Genomic DNA, 18,466 nt, shown 5'->3' with positions numbered 1-18,466 from the left:
CAATTTTCAATACCGGTGATTGCTATTATCAGTATCTAAGATAAAACTTAAAAGCAATTAAGTAGTGTCTCCTTCCTAGTCACCTATATCTCTTGTTTTCCAGAGCCTTAATATCTTGAATTACAAAGCATTTCTTAGTAAATACTTCTTCCATCTCTTTGGATTCAACTGAATTCTGCGGTGCATACACTCAAAGTGTACTAAGCACTAGGTGCATACACTCAATAAAGTGTACTAAGCACTAACATATACGAACTTCCTACAGCTCTTGTAGGATCAACATAGAGGTAAAACAGATTAGGAGTCTGCAGATATTTAACAAGCTTCCCATAAAAGACTGTTACATTGTTGAATATACAAATACTGATGTCACACTTACAAATAATCTATGGAAATTTTGAAATAGTGATGCTAAAATGACAGTATCTAGGAAGAACGTATATTAAAGGCATTTCCAACAGTAAATTGAATTTGAAAGCTAGCTAATTCTGAACTTGATACTTGCTGTGATGTTCTAGCACACATTTACAGTGTTAGATTTTTTTTACCTGTAAAGTGTCACAAAATTTCCAAGATTAACATGTACATCTCCTAAAATAAACTTTAGGTCTTTGATAATGATAGTGTGGTTTTTTTATTTGGTTTAGGATTTTTAGTAAACACACTTTTCTTTTGTAAATCAGTAAATACACTGAAGTGTGTACTGATTATTCCCAGAATAGGATACAACTGAAAAATGCTTCTTTGACAACAACTTGAACACTGAAGTTGGTCCCTCCTTGCAACTGTTGAAAGGACAATAGCACTAATGTCATTCTACATTTCAGTCATGTATCTATTAAAGCATACAAAAACCAAATAAGCAGTAACATCAACTCTTTAAAACCTCTGATGTATGTACAAGGCCCTGGGTTCCATCCCCAGCACACACACAAACACAAACACATAAACACACACACAAACACCCTTTTGATGAGAGATTAGGCTAACTTCTCAAGACTGAGAGACTAGGATAACTTCTGAAGTCACTTATTAGAATTGTGCTTGGTAAAATTATACAAAAGAATTATAATGTGTTTCTGCTATATCTAAAATTTTCTTCCTGGTCAATACTTGTCATGGGAGGGGATGGGAAAGGTGGCCCAAATAATGTATACACGTGTAAGTAAATGTAAGAATGCTAAAGTAAAATTTTAAAAAGATAAAGCTTCAATTATTTGATTCATGTTTTGATGAACTAATATCTTCACATATGGAGAAGTGCTGCAGGGTTCTTTACTCAGAAACTAGAAGGTTTCATTCTGTAAGAGTAGAACAGAATTAGTGAACAAATGCTGAGAAAGCAAGTTGCTTAGACCTTGAATGAGTTTCATAATAATGGCATAAATGAATTCAGGAAGGTACTGGTATTCAATCTTTAAAGAATTGAAAAATCTCCTCACACATGTTTATGTCCATATTTAAAGATTTTAATTATAACTTTTAATAGTTGAAAAGGATATTTGGCATATTATAAATTTTGTTATTTAAAAGTTAAATGGCTATATAATTCTCTAAAATATTTTCAAGATATGCCCATAAATCTTTTCATATTTTCTATCAAATATGTAAAATATATATAAAAATTCTTTAAAAGTTCATAGCATATTCTTATCCCTTAATAAACTTTCTCTCCATTTAAAAAACTACTTGTCATAGGGGTTATGGTGCTACATCAAGTTTTAAATTGTAAACTCCTAGAATTTACTATTAAACCATGAATTTTAAGCAATTTTAACTTGCTGTTACATTCATCCCTAAAGAAATGTTAAAAGTGACTGAAACAAATCAATTTCACAACATTTTATACATCATGATTGAAGTGCAATGAAATCACAATATTACACAATAATGAAGATACAAAGATAGGGCCCATTATTCTGGTAAATTAGAGGGTGAACTACTTAGGATCCTTATAGCAAGACATTTTCCAAAAGAAATTTATATTTATTTTCTTTAAACAATACTGTCCTATTACATATTAAATCATGCTTAAAGGAAATCCACGTATCTTTCCTGGAGTACATAATGGTGCTTAAAAAAAAAAAACAAAACCTCAAAAACAAAAAGCAAAATCCAAAAAACAGTTGGGCGTTGGTGGCTCACACCTGTAATCCTAGCTACTTGGAAGCAGGAATCAGGACTGGTCTCGGTTCCAGGCCAGTAGGGGCAAATAGTTTGTGAGACCCTGTCTTGAAAATACCCAACACACATACAAAAAAAATGGGGGAGGGGGCTGTTAGAGTGGCTCAAGTGGTAGAGCCTGTGATGCTCTGAGTTCAAACCCTAGTACCACTAAAAAACAAACAAAAAAACCTCAAAACAAAAAACAGGTGCAAGGTTTGGAGCCCTGGGAACCAGGACCTTCCAGTTCGTTCCCTGTCCCACTTCACCTCAAGCTCTAACTGACCTTGAGGAATGTCCGTAGCTTGGGGACTCAGTTTCTCTCTCTGCTTGATCACGAGCGGGTGGGGATGGCAGCAGGGCTGCAGCTCGCTCCAGGTGCAGCAGAACCTCGCCTTGCTGGTCGTCTGCTCATCATCTCCCCACCGGCTCCGCCAGCCCCTCTTCCCGGTCCCTCCCGCGAGTATCCCCGGATCTGCACCGGCTTTGTGCCTCGCTGCCAGGATGGCACCTAGCGATCGTCCCTCCATCCTCTCCCCCTCCCTCCTCAGAGAGCCCCTGACACCGCGGCACTCCGGAGACCCCGGCCAGGGCGCGGACTCGAGACCCCCGCAGAACGCGCCTCCGACGGCGCTTGGTGGCCACACAACCCCATTCTTCCTCAAACTCTCACACATTGCCGTCCCGCAGCCTTGTGCGGAGCTCTCAAAGACCCTCGGCTCGACAGCCTCCCCCGCCGCCGCCGCCATCGGGTTGTGGGGACCCCCAGCTCACCTCCGCGGTGAGAGATGTGTTTACTGAGGAATCGCTGCTTCTTCTTCTGGTGCAGCAAGGTCGGGTATTTAAGCAGCAAGAACGAGGTCAGCAAGTACCCTCCCAGGGTGGAGAGAAGGTAGAAAGCCGCGGTGGACGACATCCTTCTCGGTGTGGAAGTCTCGCACCTCCGGGGCCTCTGAACCCGGTTGCGGCAGTCGCAACGGCTGCAGCTACAGCGTCTGCTCGACGTCTGTTCGCCCCCAGCCGGCAGCAGGGGCGCAGCGCACTTGTTCCTGCGGGCGCTCCACGCAGGCGCAGACCGACCCCGGCGTCCCAGCAACAAAGGGGCTCCGCACGCAGGCGCGCTGGGCTCCCGGGAAGCAAGCCTGCAGACAATCGCGCAGCAATGCTAGCCTGGTCTGTTGGATATGCAGCGCCGCGCAGCAAGCCCCCAGGCAAAAGCTTCCCAGTATTTTCACCATTACAACAGCAGGAAAGGCTACTCGCTAGCCTTTAAGAAAGTCTTGACATAATTGGAAGGTTTAGAGCAAAGAGGAAAGAAGATTCCAGGGGATGCAAAGAACTGTTACTGAGGCCTTGAATCCAATAGGTGCTCAAGAAATATTTGTTGATTTATGAGTTCATTTAAAATAAGGAAGCTTGGGTAAGGTGTGTGGAGCCCAGTGGTAAAGTGCGTGCTTTGCATGGGCAACGCCCTGGGTTCAAGTCCAAGCACTGAGGGAAAACATAAATACGGAAACTTGGGCAAGGTTGTAAGATACCACTTCCTAGAAAGACTGGCAACGAATACCAGAAGGCCCTACTCAACCTCTAATGGTGTTGGTGATACTAGTTGTTTGAATTAAGGGCCTCATAATTGCTAGGCAGGGGACCACTTGAGCTATTCCTCCAGCCTTTTGTGTATGTGTGCTGGTTATTTTGAGATAGGGCCTCTTGAACTACTTGCCCCAGATGGCTTCCAACCGTGATCCTCTTGATCTCTGCCTCCTGAGAAAGCTAGGATTACAGGCATGAGCCACAGGTGCCTCGCTAGGTTAACACTTTACTTTTCAGTTAAACCATCTCTCTCTGACCACCACGGAGTAATCCTTTGTTCACAGCTTTGGAGACGTGGCTCTAAACCAGGAGATGCAAGCCAAAGTTTTTTTTTTTCCTTTTTCTTTTATTATTCATATGTGCATACAAGGCTTGGTTCATTTCTCCCCCATGCCCCCACCCCCTCCCTTACCACCCACTCCACCCCCTCCCTTTCCCCACCCCCCGCTCCTAAATACCCAGCAGAAACTATTTTGCCCTTATTTCTAATTTTGTTGTAGAGAGAGTATAAGCAATAATAGGAAGGAACAAGGGTTTTTGCTGGTTGAGATAAGGATAGCTATACAGGGCATTGACTCACATTGATTTCCTGTGCCGTGGGTGTTACCTTCTAGGTTAATTCTTTTTGATCTAACCTTTTCTCTAGTTCCTGGTCCCCTTTTCCTATTGGCCTCAGTTGCTTTTAAGGTATCTGCTTTAGTTTCTCTGCGTTAAGGGCAACAAATGCTAGCTAGTTTTTTAGGTGTCTTACCTATCCTCACCCCTCCCTTGTGTGCTCTCGCTTTTATCATGTGCTCATAGTCCAATCCCCTGGTTGTGTTTGCCCTTGATCTAATGTCCACATATGAGGGAGAACATACGATTTTTGGTCTTTTGGGCCAGGCTAACCTCACTCAGAATGATGTTCTCCAATTCCATCTGTTTACCAGTGAATGATAACATTTCGTTCTTCTTCATGGCTGCATAAAATTCCATTGTGTATAGATACCACATTTTCTTGACCCATTTGTCAGTATTGGGGCATCTTGGCTGTTTCCATAACTTGGCTATTGTGAATAGTGCCGCAATAAACATGGGTGTGCAGGTGCCTCTGGAGTAACCTGTGTCACAGTCTTTTGGGTATATCCCCAAGAGTGGTATTGCTGGATCAAATGGTAGATCGATGTCTAGCTTTTTAAGTAGCCTCCAAATTTTTTTCCAGAGTGGTTGTACTAGTTTACATTCCCACCAACAGTGTAAGAGGGTTCCTTTTTCCCCTCATCCTCGCCAACACCTGTTGGTGGTGGTGTTGCTGATGATGGCTACTCTAACAGGGGTGAGGTGGAATCTTAGTGTGGTTTTAATTTGCATTTCCTTTATTGCTAGAGATGGTGAGCATTTTTTCATGTGTTTTCTGGTCATTTGAATTTCTTCTTTTGAGAAAGTTCTGTTTAGTTCACATGCCCATTTCTTTATTGGTTCATTAGTTTTGGGAGAATTTAGTTTTTTAAGTTCCCTATATATTCTGGTTATCAGTCCTTTGTCTGATGTATAGTTGGCAAATATTTTCTCCCACTCTGTGGGTGTTCTCTTCAGTTTAGAGACCATTTCTTTTGATGAACAGAAGCTTTTTAGCTTTATGAGGTCCCATTTATCTATGCTATCTCTTAGTTGCTGTGCTGCTGGGGTTTCATTGAGAAAGTTCTTACCTATACCTACTAACTCCAGAGTATTTCCCACTCTTTCCTGTATCAACTTAAGAGTTTGGGGTCTGATATTAAGATCCTTGATCCATTTTGAGTTAATCTTGGTATAGGGTGATATACATGGATCTAGTTTCAGTTTTTTGCAGACTGCTAACCAGTTTTCCCAGCAGTTTTTGTGGAAGAGGCTGCTATTTCTCCATCGTATATTTTTAGCTCCTTTGTCAAAGATAAGTTGGTTATAGTTGTGTGGCTTCATATCTGGGTCCTCTATTCTGTTCCACTGGTCTTCATGTCTGTTTTTGTGCCAGTACCATGCTGTTTTTATTGTTATTGCTTTGTAATATAGTTTGAAGTCGGGTATTGTGATACCTCCTGCATTGTTCTTTTGACTGAGTATTGCCTTGGCTATTCGTGGCCTCTTGTGTTTCCATATAAATTTAACAGTAGATTTTTCAATCTCTTTAATGAATGTCATTGGAATTTTGATGGGATTTGCATTAAACATGTAAATTACTTTTGGGAGTATCGACATTTTTACTATGTTGATTCTACCAATCCATGAGCATGGGAGATCTCTCCACTTTCTATAGTCTTCCTCAATCTCTTTCTTCAGAAGTGTATAGTTTTCCTTGTAGAGGTCTTTCACATCTTTTGTTAGGTTTACACCTAGGTATTTGATTTTTTTGAGGCTATTGTAAATGGAATTGTTTTCATACATTCTTTTTCCATTTGCTCATTGTTAGTGTATAGAAATGCTAATGATTTTTCTATGTTGATTTTATATCCTGCTACCTTGCTATAGCTATTGATGATGTCTAGAAGCTTCTGAGTAGAGTTTTTTGGGTCTTTAAGGTATAGGATCATGTCGTCTGCAAATAGGGATATTTTGATAGTTTCTTTACCTATTTGTATTCCTTTTATTCCTTCTTCTTGCCTAATTGCTCTGGCTAGGAATTCCAGTACTATGTTGAATAGGAGTGGAGATAGTGGGCATCCTTGTCTCGTTCCTGATTTTAGAGGGAATGGTTTCAGTTTTTCTCCATTAAGTATAATGCTGGTGTAGGTTTGTCATATATAGCTTTTATAATGTTGAGGAACTTTCCTTCTATTCCTAGTTTTCTTAGAGCTTTTATCATGAAATGATGTTGGATCTTATCAAAGGCTTTTTCTGCATCTATTGAGACGATCAAGTGGTTTTTGTCTTTGCTTCTGTTAATGTGGTTTATTACGTTTATTGATTTTCATATGTTGAACCACCCCTGCATCCCTGGGATGAAGCCTACTTGGTCATGGTGAATAATCTTTCTGATGTGTTGCTGAATTCGGTTTGCCATTATTTTGTTGAGGATTTTTGCATCAATGTTCATTAAGGAGATTGGCCTATAGTTCTCCTTTTTGGAGGTGTCTTTGCCTGGTTTTGGGATAAGTATAATACTGGCTTCATAAAATGTGTTTGGCAGTTTTCCTTCCCTTTCTATTTCGTGGAACAGTTTAAGGAGGGTTGGTATCAATTCTTCTTTAAAGGTCTGATAGAATTCAGCAGAGAATCCATCAGGTCCTGGACTTTTCTTTTTGGGGAAACTCTTGATTGCTGCTTCAATTTCATTTTGTGTTATAGGTCTATTCAGGTGATTAATTTCCTCTTGGTTCAGTTTTGGATGATCATATGTATCTAGAAATCTGTCCAGTTCTTTTAAGATTTTCAAATTTATTTGAATATAGGTTCTCAAAGTAGTCTCTGATGATTTCCTGGACTTCCATGGTGTTTGTTGTTATCTCCCCTTTTGCATTCCTAATTCTACTAATTTGGGTTTTTTCTCTCCTCATTTTAGTCAGGTTTGCCAGGGGTCTATCGATCTTGTTTATTTTTTCAAAGAACCAACTTTTTGTTTCATTAATTCTTTGTATGGTTTTTTTGATTTCTATTTCGTTGATTTCAGCTCTTATTTTTATTATTTCTCTCCTTCTATTTGTTTTGGGATTTGCTTGTTCTTGTTTTTCTAGGAGTTTGAGATGTATCATTAGGTCATTGATTTGGGATCTTTCAATCTTTTTAATATATGCACTCATGGCTATAAACTTTCCTCTCAAGACCTTAGCTGTGTCCCATAGGTTCCGGTAGATTGTGTTTTCATTTTCATTGACTTCCAGGAACTTTTTAATTTCCTCTTTTATTTCATCGATGATCCATTCTTCATTAAGTAATTAGTTATTTAGTTTCCAGCTGTTTGCATGTTTTTTGTCTTTACTTTTGTTGTTGAGTTCTACTTTTACTGCATTGTGATCAGATAGTATGCACGGTATTATTTTTATTTTCTTATATTTGCTGAGGCTTGCTTTGTGCCCTAGGATATGATCTATTTTGGAGAAGGTTCCATGGGCTGCTGAGAAGAATGTTTATTGTGTAGAGGTTGGATGAAATGTTCTGTAGACATCTACTAGGTCCATTTGATCTATTGCATATTTTAGATCTTGGATTTCTTTATTGATTTTTTGTTTGGATGACCTATCTATTGATGATAATGGGGTGTTAAAGTCTCCCACAACCACTGTGTTGGCGTTTATGTATGCTTTTAGGTCTTTCAGGGTATGTTTGATGAAATTGGGTGCATTGACATTGGGAGCATACAGATTGATGATTATTATTTCCTTTTGGTCTATTTCCCCTTTTATTAGTATGGAATGTCCTTCTTTATCTCATTTGATCAATGTAGGTTTGAAGTCTACTTTGTCAGAGATAAGTATTGCTACTCCTGCCTGTTTTCGGGGGCCATTGGCTTGGTAAATCTTCTTCCAGCCTTTCATCCTTAGCCTATGCTTATTTCTGTCAGTGAGATGGGTCTCCTGTAAGCAACAAATTGTTGGATCTTCCTTTTTAATCCATTTTGTCTAGTGGTGCCTTTTGATGGGTGAATTAAGTCCGTTAACATTAAGCGTTAGTACTGATAGGTATGTGGTGATTCCTGCCATTTAGTTGTCTTAGTTGTTTGAAGGTTTGATTGTGTTTACCTAACTTGATGTTACTCTCTACTGTCTTGCTTTTTCTTTTCCTGTGGTTTGGTGCTGCCTGCCTTTTCATGGTTAAGTTGGGTGTCACTTTCTGTGTGCAGAATCCCTTGCAGAATCTTTTGTAATGGTGCAAGCCAAAGTTTTGAGGCGTGTTCTGTCACCTCTTTGAAGCTGAGCCCCTAATTCCCCCTTTTAAAAAGCAATTTCTCTCAGAAGTGAAACAACAGAGCTTTGATAGATTAACTCTCCCTGTCCTTTTCATCAAATGAATAATAAATCTTACTTCCTTTCCCTCAAAACCCTGTTCTCATTTGTGAGTTGGCACTGAGGCCAGGGAACTGGCCTTCCTACAGTAACAAGAAAACAGATACAAAATGGAGACAGGGATTTCAACCTCTTCTCCTGCTTTGTTATTTTGTGGGCCCAAGTCAGAGCTTTGCATCGAAAGCACTTGAGTACTTGTTACAATTCCTTTCGTTTCATGTATTTCAAACTACTAAAACACTAAGAACCACATTTCAATGCAAAAATATTAATCCAAGGATGGGATGCTACTCAGTCATAGAGCTCTTAACTAGCATGATTTGATTTCCATCACCATATTTAAAATATATGTGTGTGTGTGTGTGTGTGTGTGTGTGTGTGTGTGTATATATATATATATAAAAAATATACGTAGACAATGCTTTTGCTAAAAAAGCACAGACTCCTTACTTAAACCCACAAATTAAAGCAGGAAAAACACTTGGCATCCCTGTCCCATTTTGCATGTCTCTTTTTCTCTGAGTCCCTGTCCTGCAATTGCCATGGTTCCAAGGACAGGACTGATTGACAGAATCTTTATGTCAAGGGGCTGAACCTACCCCCAAATAACAGAGCCTCATAGAATGGTACACCCTCCAAATGAGGATAATTACCTGTAATAATGAGGCTACTCCCTGGAGCTGGGGTAATCATCTCATGGGAACCAGATTGGTCCCCTCCTGTGATGACAGCAATAAAAACTTCTCTAGAAGGCCAGATGTAGTAGGTCATACCTGCAGTCCCAGCTACACAGGAGACAGATCAGGAGAATACAGCTTGAGGCCAATCAGGGTAAAAGACCCCATGTCAACCAATAAGATAGGCATGGTGGCATATGCCTGTGATCCCAACTATGTGGGAGGCAGAGATAGGATTGTGGTTCAGGCCAGGCTGAGCAAAAACACAAGACCCTATTCAAAAAATAACTAAAGTGGGCTGGTGAAGTGGCTCAAGTGGCAGAGCGCCTGCTTCACAAGCATGAGGCCCTGAATTCAAACCCCAGTACTGGGGGAAAAAAAAAAACCACCAAAAAACCCTAAAGCAAAAAAGGACTGGTGGCACGGCTCAAGTGGTGGAATGCCTGCCTAAGTGCAAGATGGAGTTCAAATCCCAGACCCACTGAAAAGAAAACAGTAAACAAATTTCCAGAACTCCTTGCAGAACCAGAACTCAGATGATCAACTAGCCTATACTCTGCCCAGAACTGCTTTATTATGCATAACTCTCTCCCCATCCCAATTCTTTCTCTCTTTAAACCTAAAACCCATCGGTACGCCAAAGATGGGCTGAAATTATTATTCTCTTGCTGTAGTGTGCCCTTGCCAAGTACTAAGTCTCCTTTCTCTACACTTTACCACTATGAGTCTATTTGGTATACTGAGATGAATGACTAGACATGACAGGTTGGAACCTCTGGGTGTTGGACCTCTGGCCCAGGTTTCCAGTTACATATATGCATATAAAATACAGTGACCAAATTGGTATATTATCCAGGCTGCCTCAAACTCCTGGAAGTCAAATAATCCTCCTGCCTCAACCTTCAGAGTGGTGGGATACAGGTGTGTGCCACCATTCTGGCTTGATCAACTTGCTTTCAATTTCAGAAGCAGTTATCTTAAGGGAAATCATTTTAGCAAAACCAAACATCATTTCAGCAAAAGCAACCTTTTGGTCCAACATGGTTATGAAACACTCAGTTATGACAGAAATATGTTTTATTATGGACAGTGAAACAGAAACAAGAGAAAATAGAGGCACCAACCATATATTTTGTTCTTTTTTGGAGATTAATCTTTATTAGGAAGTTGTAACTCCACTTACAATAAATATCAACAATATAATGAAATAGTGGAACAATTATTGTTCAAATACTGAACACCAGTAACCAAAACACATTTTGGGTTTGGAAAAACACAGTATACATATAACAAAAAAACATCTCACAAACACCAAAACCAAAAACCAGTTCTAGTTAAGGAATGAACCAGCTGGAAAAATCTTATTGTGTTACTGCTTTAAGAACTCCACGGAGCACCTTATAACTCATTAACTGCACATTTTCCTTAGGAGGAAAACAAGGTCCTCTCTCAGTCACATACGCATAAGGAAATCTCAAGACCCAAAGGCCATCAGGTGGAAGTGTGATTTCTTGTTTTTCTGGATAAAATACTGGACATGGTGGTGGGCCTGGTTGAACCTGAAAAACACAAGTAGTATAATTACTTTTACAATCTCAGAAAGAAACACCTGAAAGATTATGCCTAAACCATAGACTTAAAGAATATCTAAAATCAAGCAGACACGTGGTTAGGAAGATAGCTCAATGACACAGCATATGCTTAGCATGCTTGAGGTTCTGGGTTCAATTCCCAGCACCAGACGGGGGAAAAAATTATTAGGCAGATATGGGTACATGCTTAACTCTAATTCAGATTACATTATTGAGTCTCAAATATTATCCTGTTTTTCTACAGACTTTTTTTTTCCCTTTTAAATAGAATTTTGCTATGTTGCCCAGACTGGTTTCTAATTTGTGAGCTCAAGTGATTCTCCCACCTCAGCCTGCCTAGTACCTGGGACTACAGCTGGGACCACCAAACCTGGCTTCTACAGATTTTTTTTTTTTTTCCAGTGGTACTGGAATTTGAAGTCGGGTCACGTTTGCCAAGCAACTGCTCTACCACTTGAACCATGCCCCCAAAACTTTTTACTTTAGTTTGTTTTTAGTTTTCAGATAGGGTCGAGTGCTTTTTCCCAGGCCAACCTTGGAATGAGATCCTCCTTCCTCTCCCTCCTGAGTAGCTGGGACCACAGGCATGCACCACGCTTGCCCAGATTTCTTTAATTTCAAACTCTGCTTTTGAACCAAATGATGTGAACTGATTAAAATACTCACAATTAATCTCAATCTCAATCAATCTCTCTCTCTCTCTCTCTCTCTCTCTCTCTCTGTCTCTCTCTCTCCCTCCCTCCCTTCTTGCCTCCCTCCCTCTCTCCCTCCTGTTGCCCAGCCTAGCCTCAAACTTCTGGACTCAAGTGGCCCTCTACTTCACCTTCCATAGTAGCTGAACTACAGGTATGGGCTACTTTGCTGGGCTCCTACACTTTCTCTTTTAAGAAACAGAATATTAAATTTAAAAGGTATTTAAATTTGAAACTGTTTAATGAAATAACTAGTTTTAATATTATCTTGTACTTTTTTTTTTTTTTTTTGTGGGACTGAAGTTTAAACTCAGGGCTTCATGCTTGCAAAACAGGCACTTTACCACTTGAGCCACACCTCCAGTGCATTTATCTGTTTTATTTTGGAGGTGGGTCTAGAGAACTATTTGCCCAGGCTGGCTAGAGGCCACAATCCTCCCGATCTCAGACACCCAAGTAATTAGGATTACAGGCACGAGTAACCAGCCTATTTTTTCGTGGTACTGGAGTTTGAACTCAGGGCCTCACACTTGCTAGGCAGGCGCTCCACCACTTGAAGCACTCTGCCAACCTATTTTGTGTTGGGTAGTTTTGAGGTAGGGTCCTGGGAACTATTTGCAGGGGCTGGCTTCTGATCTCTGTCTCCAGAGTAGCTAGGATTACAGGTGTGAGCCACCAGCACCTGCCTTATCTTGTACTTTCAAAAGCAATCAAAATAAGCATCAGCATTTTTTGTTTGTTTAGGGAGAGGGTTGTATTTCTTACCTGAGGCATTAGGACTATCTGCAAAGGAGCATCGGGAACCACAACAAAAAGCCTCATAAGTTGAGCATAATGTGGTTTTAGTCCTCTACCCTGAGACGACGACAGAATATATAAGGGCATATCACTATTTAGAGCTTTTAAAGCTGATTCTTTTGGTCCACTTCCCATTACTTTCATTATTTTGTCAGGTCCTGAGCACATGAATCTCCGACCTCGAGAATCTTCATATTCAAAGCCCACAAAAGCTCTAGCTATGTCATCTCGCCGTCTTCCTCTTCCCATTACAACTGCACTTCTCTTTCCAGGAATAGCTTTATTTGGAGCAGGCCACGAATTTGTGTCTAAGTCTCCGTCATCTTCAGCTCTAGTCCTGATGACAATGTCCCAAGGCATAAGATAGTTTGTTCCTGGAATGAAGCCCTGTTGGTCCAAGCCTGTATGAAAGTTGTAAGACTTAGCAGGACCTAGTTTAACCAAAGACCAGCTGGAGAATTTGGGTAGGAGACCTTTTGGGCAATTTGAATGTAGCATGCCTGGGAGATACTCAACTGTAGATGCCTGTCTATCAACCAAGTTTGGTCTCTTCTCAGTTTTTGTTTCTCCTTGACCATGAACCTCTGGATTATCTCCTCCTGCTTGTGGATCAGCTGGATAGGTGCCTAAGCTATCTGTGGACTGGCCCAAACTCAAAGCTAAACTCAGGCTTGTGCTTTCTCCTTGGGTTTGAGGTTCTTTTTCTTTAAGTTTATCAGCATCTGAATCTGGAGGGGCAGGAGAAGATTCATTTTTGGCAGGAGCAGGATCTGGAGTACTTGGTTCAAATACTGGGAAATTGATATGATCCAGTTTTCCACAACATTTTTCTTCCAGAAGCTATAAAGGGATGGAGAAAAAGTCAGGTAAACTTCTCTTTTTTTTTTTTTTCTGGTGTTAGTGGGGTTTGAAATCAGGGCCTCACACTTGCTAGGCAGGTGCTCTAACACCTGAGCCACCGTGCCAGCCCCGCCTTGTGTTAGGTATATTCGAGATAGGATCTCATGAACTATTTACCAGGGCTGGCTTAGAACCTTGATCCTCTTGATCTCTGCCTTCTGAGTAGCTAGGATTATAGGCGTGAGCCCCGGGTGGCAAGTTGAACTTCTCATTTAAAATAACACATTAAAAAAATAATAATAATAAAGAAAGAAAATAAAATAACACATTCACCAGGCACCAGTCCTGAAACCCTATCTTGAAAAAAAATAAAAATGCAAATAATAATGCAAAATAAAAAGGGCAGGCAAAGAGGCTCAAGTGATAGAGCATCTGCCTAGCAAGCATGAGGTTCTGAGTTCAGACCCTAATACCAGAAAAAAAAAAAAAAAAACTCCTCTAGTAAGTGCAATGCCCAGAGTTCAACCCCCAATACCACCTAATAATAATAATAATAATAATAATAATAATATTCACAGTGAGAATAACAACACATTGTTTTTCTTTTTTGCAGCACTGGGGTTTGAACTCAGGGGCTCATGCTTTTTAGGCAGGTGCTCTTACTTCTTGAACTACTTCACCAGCCTAACAACACATTCTTGAGCTGGGTAGGGTGGCACATGCCAATAATCCCAGCACTCAGGAAGCAGAGGCAGGAGGATAGAGAGTTCAATGCCAGTGTGGACTAGATAGGAAAACTCTGTCTAAAAAAAAAAAATTAAAAACCTATAAAATAATATAACACATCCTTTATTCTAATAAGCAAGATTAGCAACCAATACATTAGCAATGAGTAAATGCAAATAACTTGGCCTTGTTTGCACATCACACTGTAGTTATATTAGCTTTTCTAGGAATTCTGCTTCTGAAAATACTTGTTTGTTTTTGAGTTCGGGTCTCCTTAAACTTAAACTTGCTGTGTAGCCCTGGTTGGCCTTGAACTCACGATTCTTCTGCCTCAGCCTTCCAAGTGCTGGAACTACAGGTATGCACCACCACACCTGGCTCTTAAAAATATGTATTTTTACTGAGATGATTTTCAGAAAGAAAAAAAATGAGAGAGAGAAAAGAGGAAGAAGAAAAAATTCAGAATCTACCTGATAAAAGTCATAGTTAGCTGCCTTGATATCAAAGGGATCATCTCGAGGTGCTTGTTTCCTTCCACAGTTACAGGCACCAGTAGATCGAGCTCGGCTATTGTGATATAACACAGGGGGATTTCGGTCAGCCTCTGGCTTTTCTCCTGGAAAATGTAATCGTCACCATCAATTTCACAAATAAAATATAGATTACTTTGTACCCTACAATATCAATCCTAAAGTTCTCTAAATAGCTGTTTGCAAATAAGAAACACACACACACAAAACATTGGCTAAAACACGTAACAGAGGAAGCAAGTAAAAATATATAAAATAATTTACATTTTTAGTCTAAAGCTTTTCGGTTATGGTTTTGTAGTGGTACTGGGGATGGAACCTAGGGCCTTGTGCATGTTATGCAAGCACTCTACCACTGAGTTACATCCCCAGTCCTAACCTAAGATTTTGAGTTTTTAAGAGAATGTTTCCTCCTGCTGACACCATCATGGTGACCTTACACTTCATTATATACATTTTAATTCAACAAATACTCCAAGGTAAAAATGTTAATACAAAATTTCTGCAACTTTCTACTACCTTAATAACTATGATTTACCAATTCTCTAGGGCTCACCCTTTAAACATAAGAAAATAATATTTTTAATGGCTAATATTTTCCTTTTACGGCAGGAGATAAACTTTACTATAGGGCTCTTTTTAAAACATCAATGCATCGTAAACAAACCATCTTAAACCAAGAATAAAAACACAGCTCAAAATATGGATTACAATATTCTGGGGGAGAAAAGACAAACAAAACAAAAAAATACAAGGTTGTGGGATGGGGAGGGGGAAGAAAAGCAAAATGCTGGAAAATCTTTAGCTACCTGATTTAGGTAATGAGTGAAATTTATGTACACAGTGTTGATCAGTTAAACTCCTCTCCTCACAAAGCTGATGGCCATTGCTCCAAAATTTGTAGCAGTCCTCATGTAACTGCATGGCATATTTGTGAAAGGCTGGACCTCTAGCATGTTGACTGTATACTCGAAGAGCCTGGGCAAGCTGATTCTTATGGACTGTCATTGTGTAATTATGAGGTAAATTTGACTGGTAGGCACTATGGGCCATGGGTAAAGCTTTTTGACACCGGTTTTCTGAGAATTTTGTGTCAATATCCAAAAAACCTTCCAAGACTTTAATACTGCTTAAAATCTTAGATGTTATCTCCCCAGTGGGTGACCCCAAGTCCTCTTCTTTCCCATCGATAGCCACTTCATACAGTTTTGCAGCTGCTGAGATCCACTTCTGGTAAGTGGGAAGTTCAAAATGGGAAGGCTGAGGGTTTCTGCCAACACTGTCATCAAAACCTTTCTTGCTTAGGACCAGCTCCACATGCTGCCACAGGAATTCCCGAAGAGTGAAATCCACTAGCTGGCCTGAAGAACTGGAACTGCTGCTATCAACGTGAAAGGAAAGCTGTTGTCGGCCGTGCTGCCTCATCACCTGATATCTCCTGGGCCCAGAAAGAGGTGTAGGAACCAGCAAAGATTCAGGGTCCTTCAGACTACAGTGACTCCTAAGTTGGTCCAGCAACATGCCTACTGGGTCCTCTTCCTGGCTTCCAGGGACTATATACACAAAAGCTTGGTTAGCAGGGACAGTGAAGAGGCAGTTGATACTCTGATTAGTTAAGACTCGACTCTTACGGAAGATTCTATAGATCTGGTCCTCCAGGGCATGCTGCAGTCTTCTCTTGGGAGAATGTTTCTTGGGTTTGTCTGGATGAGCTGTGTCTTGGTTCCGAGGGGGTTCCACTTTGAGGGCTCCATTGAGTTGAAAGAGGAAAAGCAGTCTAGGTGGGCAAGGTCGACAGTTTAGCTTCCAATCTTTGCCAACTGGACAATCCTTAATGGCTGTTTTGAGGAGGGGCAGCACTTTCTGTCTCAGTCCATCCAGGGCTCTGAATACGCGATCATAAGTGATGTCAAAGGAGCAAGTGGGATGGACCAGTAGCAAGATGTGACAGACGGAGAACAGGTAAAGGAGACTGAGGCACTGCAACTTTTCCTGGTGCTTCCAGAACTCGTGGGCTTCTGCATGAGGTAAAGTGAGGCCCCCTCCAGCTTCACCGCTCTGAAGGGCCCGACAAGCCCGCAGAAGCTGTGAATTGTCACAAATGGAAGTGAGAAGAAGATATAGAACTTTGCTTTCCTGATTGTAATACGCCTGCAGAAGGCTGAAGTCCTGGGAACCAGGCTCAGTTCGGTTACCTTCCGAAGCAGTTGCACCTCCTGGAACTGGATCCCCGGATGCAGCCCTTGGGTCCCCGGCTCCACCTGCCTCCCCGACTGCGCCAGATTCGGTCTTAATTCCAGGCCCTGAATCCCCAGGATCTTGCTGGCGAAAGAGGGGAAAGACCTGTCGGTCGCACACGGTGTTCACAAGAGAGAACTTCTCAGAATTCAGGCGCAGAGCAGTCTTGCCGAAGATTCCCACCACGCAGATCTCATCCTCTCTCCATGGAGGCTCCGGGGAGCCAGCCGCGGTTCCTCCGCCTTCGGAAGCGGAGCCTCCGGGACTTTCAGAGCCCATCCAGGCTGAGGCTCCGATTAGAAGCTCTCGCAAACTGACAGGACCCGCCATGGTGTAGCCCTTTCTCTCGAGTCCTTCCGGTCCGCCGCTACACCCAACCGGCTCTCGTCCAGTGGTAAAAATCCTCCGTCCCTTCAGTTCCTGCTTTTCTCTCACTTTGGTTCCGATGTCGCCCTTCCTTTCCTTTCCCACTTTTATGGCAAGAAATCCTAAATTTCTTCAAATTGAGACTGTAGCAACTGTCAAAAAGAAAACTGGAGGCACTTTGCACTTTAAAGAATACTAAAATACTGCTTCTTTAGCAGTATTTAGTGGGCTCTTTGCCCACAAGTTCGGGGCCAGCCAGGACAGCATAGTGAGACCCCACCTCTTGAGGCGGGTAGGAAGGAGAAGGGGAGAGTGGGAGAGATCGGTCAATTTAAGCTGTTGAACTTCGCTACACAAGATGTAGACTGAAGACCAGAGTAGAGGGAGCTTGTTAGAAATGCAAAATTTGAGGCCCAGACCTACTGAATCAAACTATGTATTTCAGCTAAATCTTAATGACTTGAGAAACACCACTCTAGAAATACCTTGCAAAGCAAGATGAACAGATTGTATTCTTAGCACACGTGATAGATGGCTGTAGACATGAGCAATGGGGGTATGAAAAGGCACCTAAAATGGAGAGACCTTGGTTCAATGCATACGCGCTGACAGTCCCATCCTCTCCCTTTTTCTCACAGTTTGCTTGCTTACATACTGCAAGTTAAACTTTTCTTGACCTAGAATTTTGGTGCCACATCCTTGTAAAATATCTGCAAAACATAAGAGACCCCTGATATGACTGATAGGAAGTAGGCCCGAAATCTTCTCTCTCGCCAGATGCAAGAATACAGAAATTTGCACTGACCTTCTGGTAGCAACCAGAGTGGGAGAAAAGCCAGCAATTTTAAAAGGTTTGTGAAGTACAAACTTAAAAATTGTCAGGCTATAAAGAATATATACCAAAATGTTAGCATAGTGGGATTTGTTTATTTACTTATTTTTACGTAGTGCTGGGGATTGAATCCAGGGCCTCCACTCTACCACTTGAGCTTTGCCACCAGCCATTATTATTATTGTTGTTGTTATTTTGTTTTTGAGATAGAGTCTCCATAACTTTTGCCTGGACTGGCCTCAAACTCTAAATCTTCCTGATTTTGCCTCCAGTGTAGCTGTTGTTACAGGCATGGGCCACCACACCGGTTTCTAGGTTGGTAATTTTTAATGCACTTTTTTTTGTTCCTGGTATTAAAACACTATGCCACTTGAGTTATATCTCCAACCCAATACACTTTAGTTTTAAAAATAGTTTTAGATTGAGTGGAAAGTACAGAAATTTAATGTACCTCCTGCCCC

General features: G+C 41.1%; 2 protein-coding genes across 2 annotated transcripts in view; both read right to left on the bottom strand.

The window, feature by feature from the left end:
• Gdpd1 (glycerophosphodiester phosphodiesterase domain containing 1) overlaps positions 1-3,193 on the bottom strand; it is a 51,383-nt gene extending 48,190 nt beyond the window's left edge. Inside the window, exon 1 of the mRNA XM_020179387.2 lies at positions 2,938-3,193. Within this exon, the coding sequence (XP_020034976.1) occupies positions 2,938-3,079 (142 nt within the window). The 5' untranslated portion in view covers positions 3,080-3,193. The remainder of the gene's footprint in view (positions 1-2,937) is intronic.
• Positions 3,194-10,475: 7,282 nt separating this feature from the next.
• Smg8 (SMG8 nonsense mediated mRNA decay factor) lies at positions 10,476-17,168 on the bottom strand. The gene is made up of 4 exons (XM_020186272.2): positions 15,379-17,168; positions 14,510-14,655; positions 12,441-13,313; positions 10,476-10,950 (listed from the first exon to the last, which is right to left on the bottom strand). The coding sequence occupies exons 1-4, from the start codon at positions 17,135-17,137 to the stop codon at positions 10,753-10,755; spliced, it is 2,976 nt and encodes a 991-aa protein (XP_020041861.1). The 5' UTR covers positions 17,138-17,168; the 3' UTR covers positions 10,476-10,752.
• Between the last annotated feature and the right edge of the window lie 1,298 nt (positions 17,169-18,466).

The sequence above is a fragment of the Castor canadensis genome, chromosome 11, assembly GCF_047511655.1.
Source record: "Castor canadensis chromosome 11, mCasCan1.hap1v2, whole genome shotgun sequence".
Taxonomy (NCBI): domain Eukaryota; kingdom Metazoa; phylum Chordata; class Mammalia; order Rodentia; family Castoridae; genus Castor; species Castor canadensis.
This window is presented reverse-complemented; position numbering and strand designations above follow the sequence as displayed.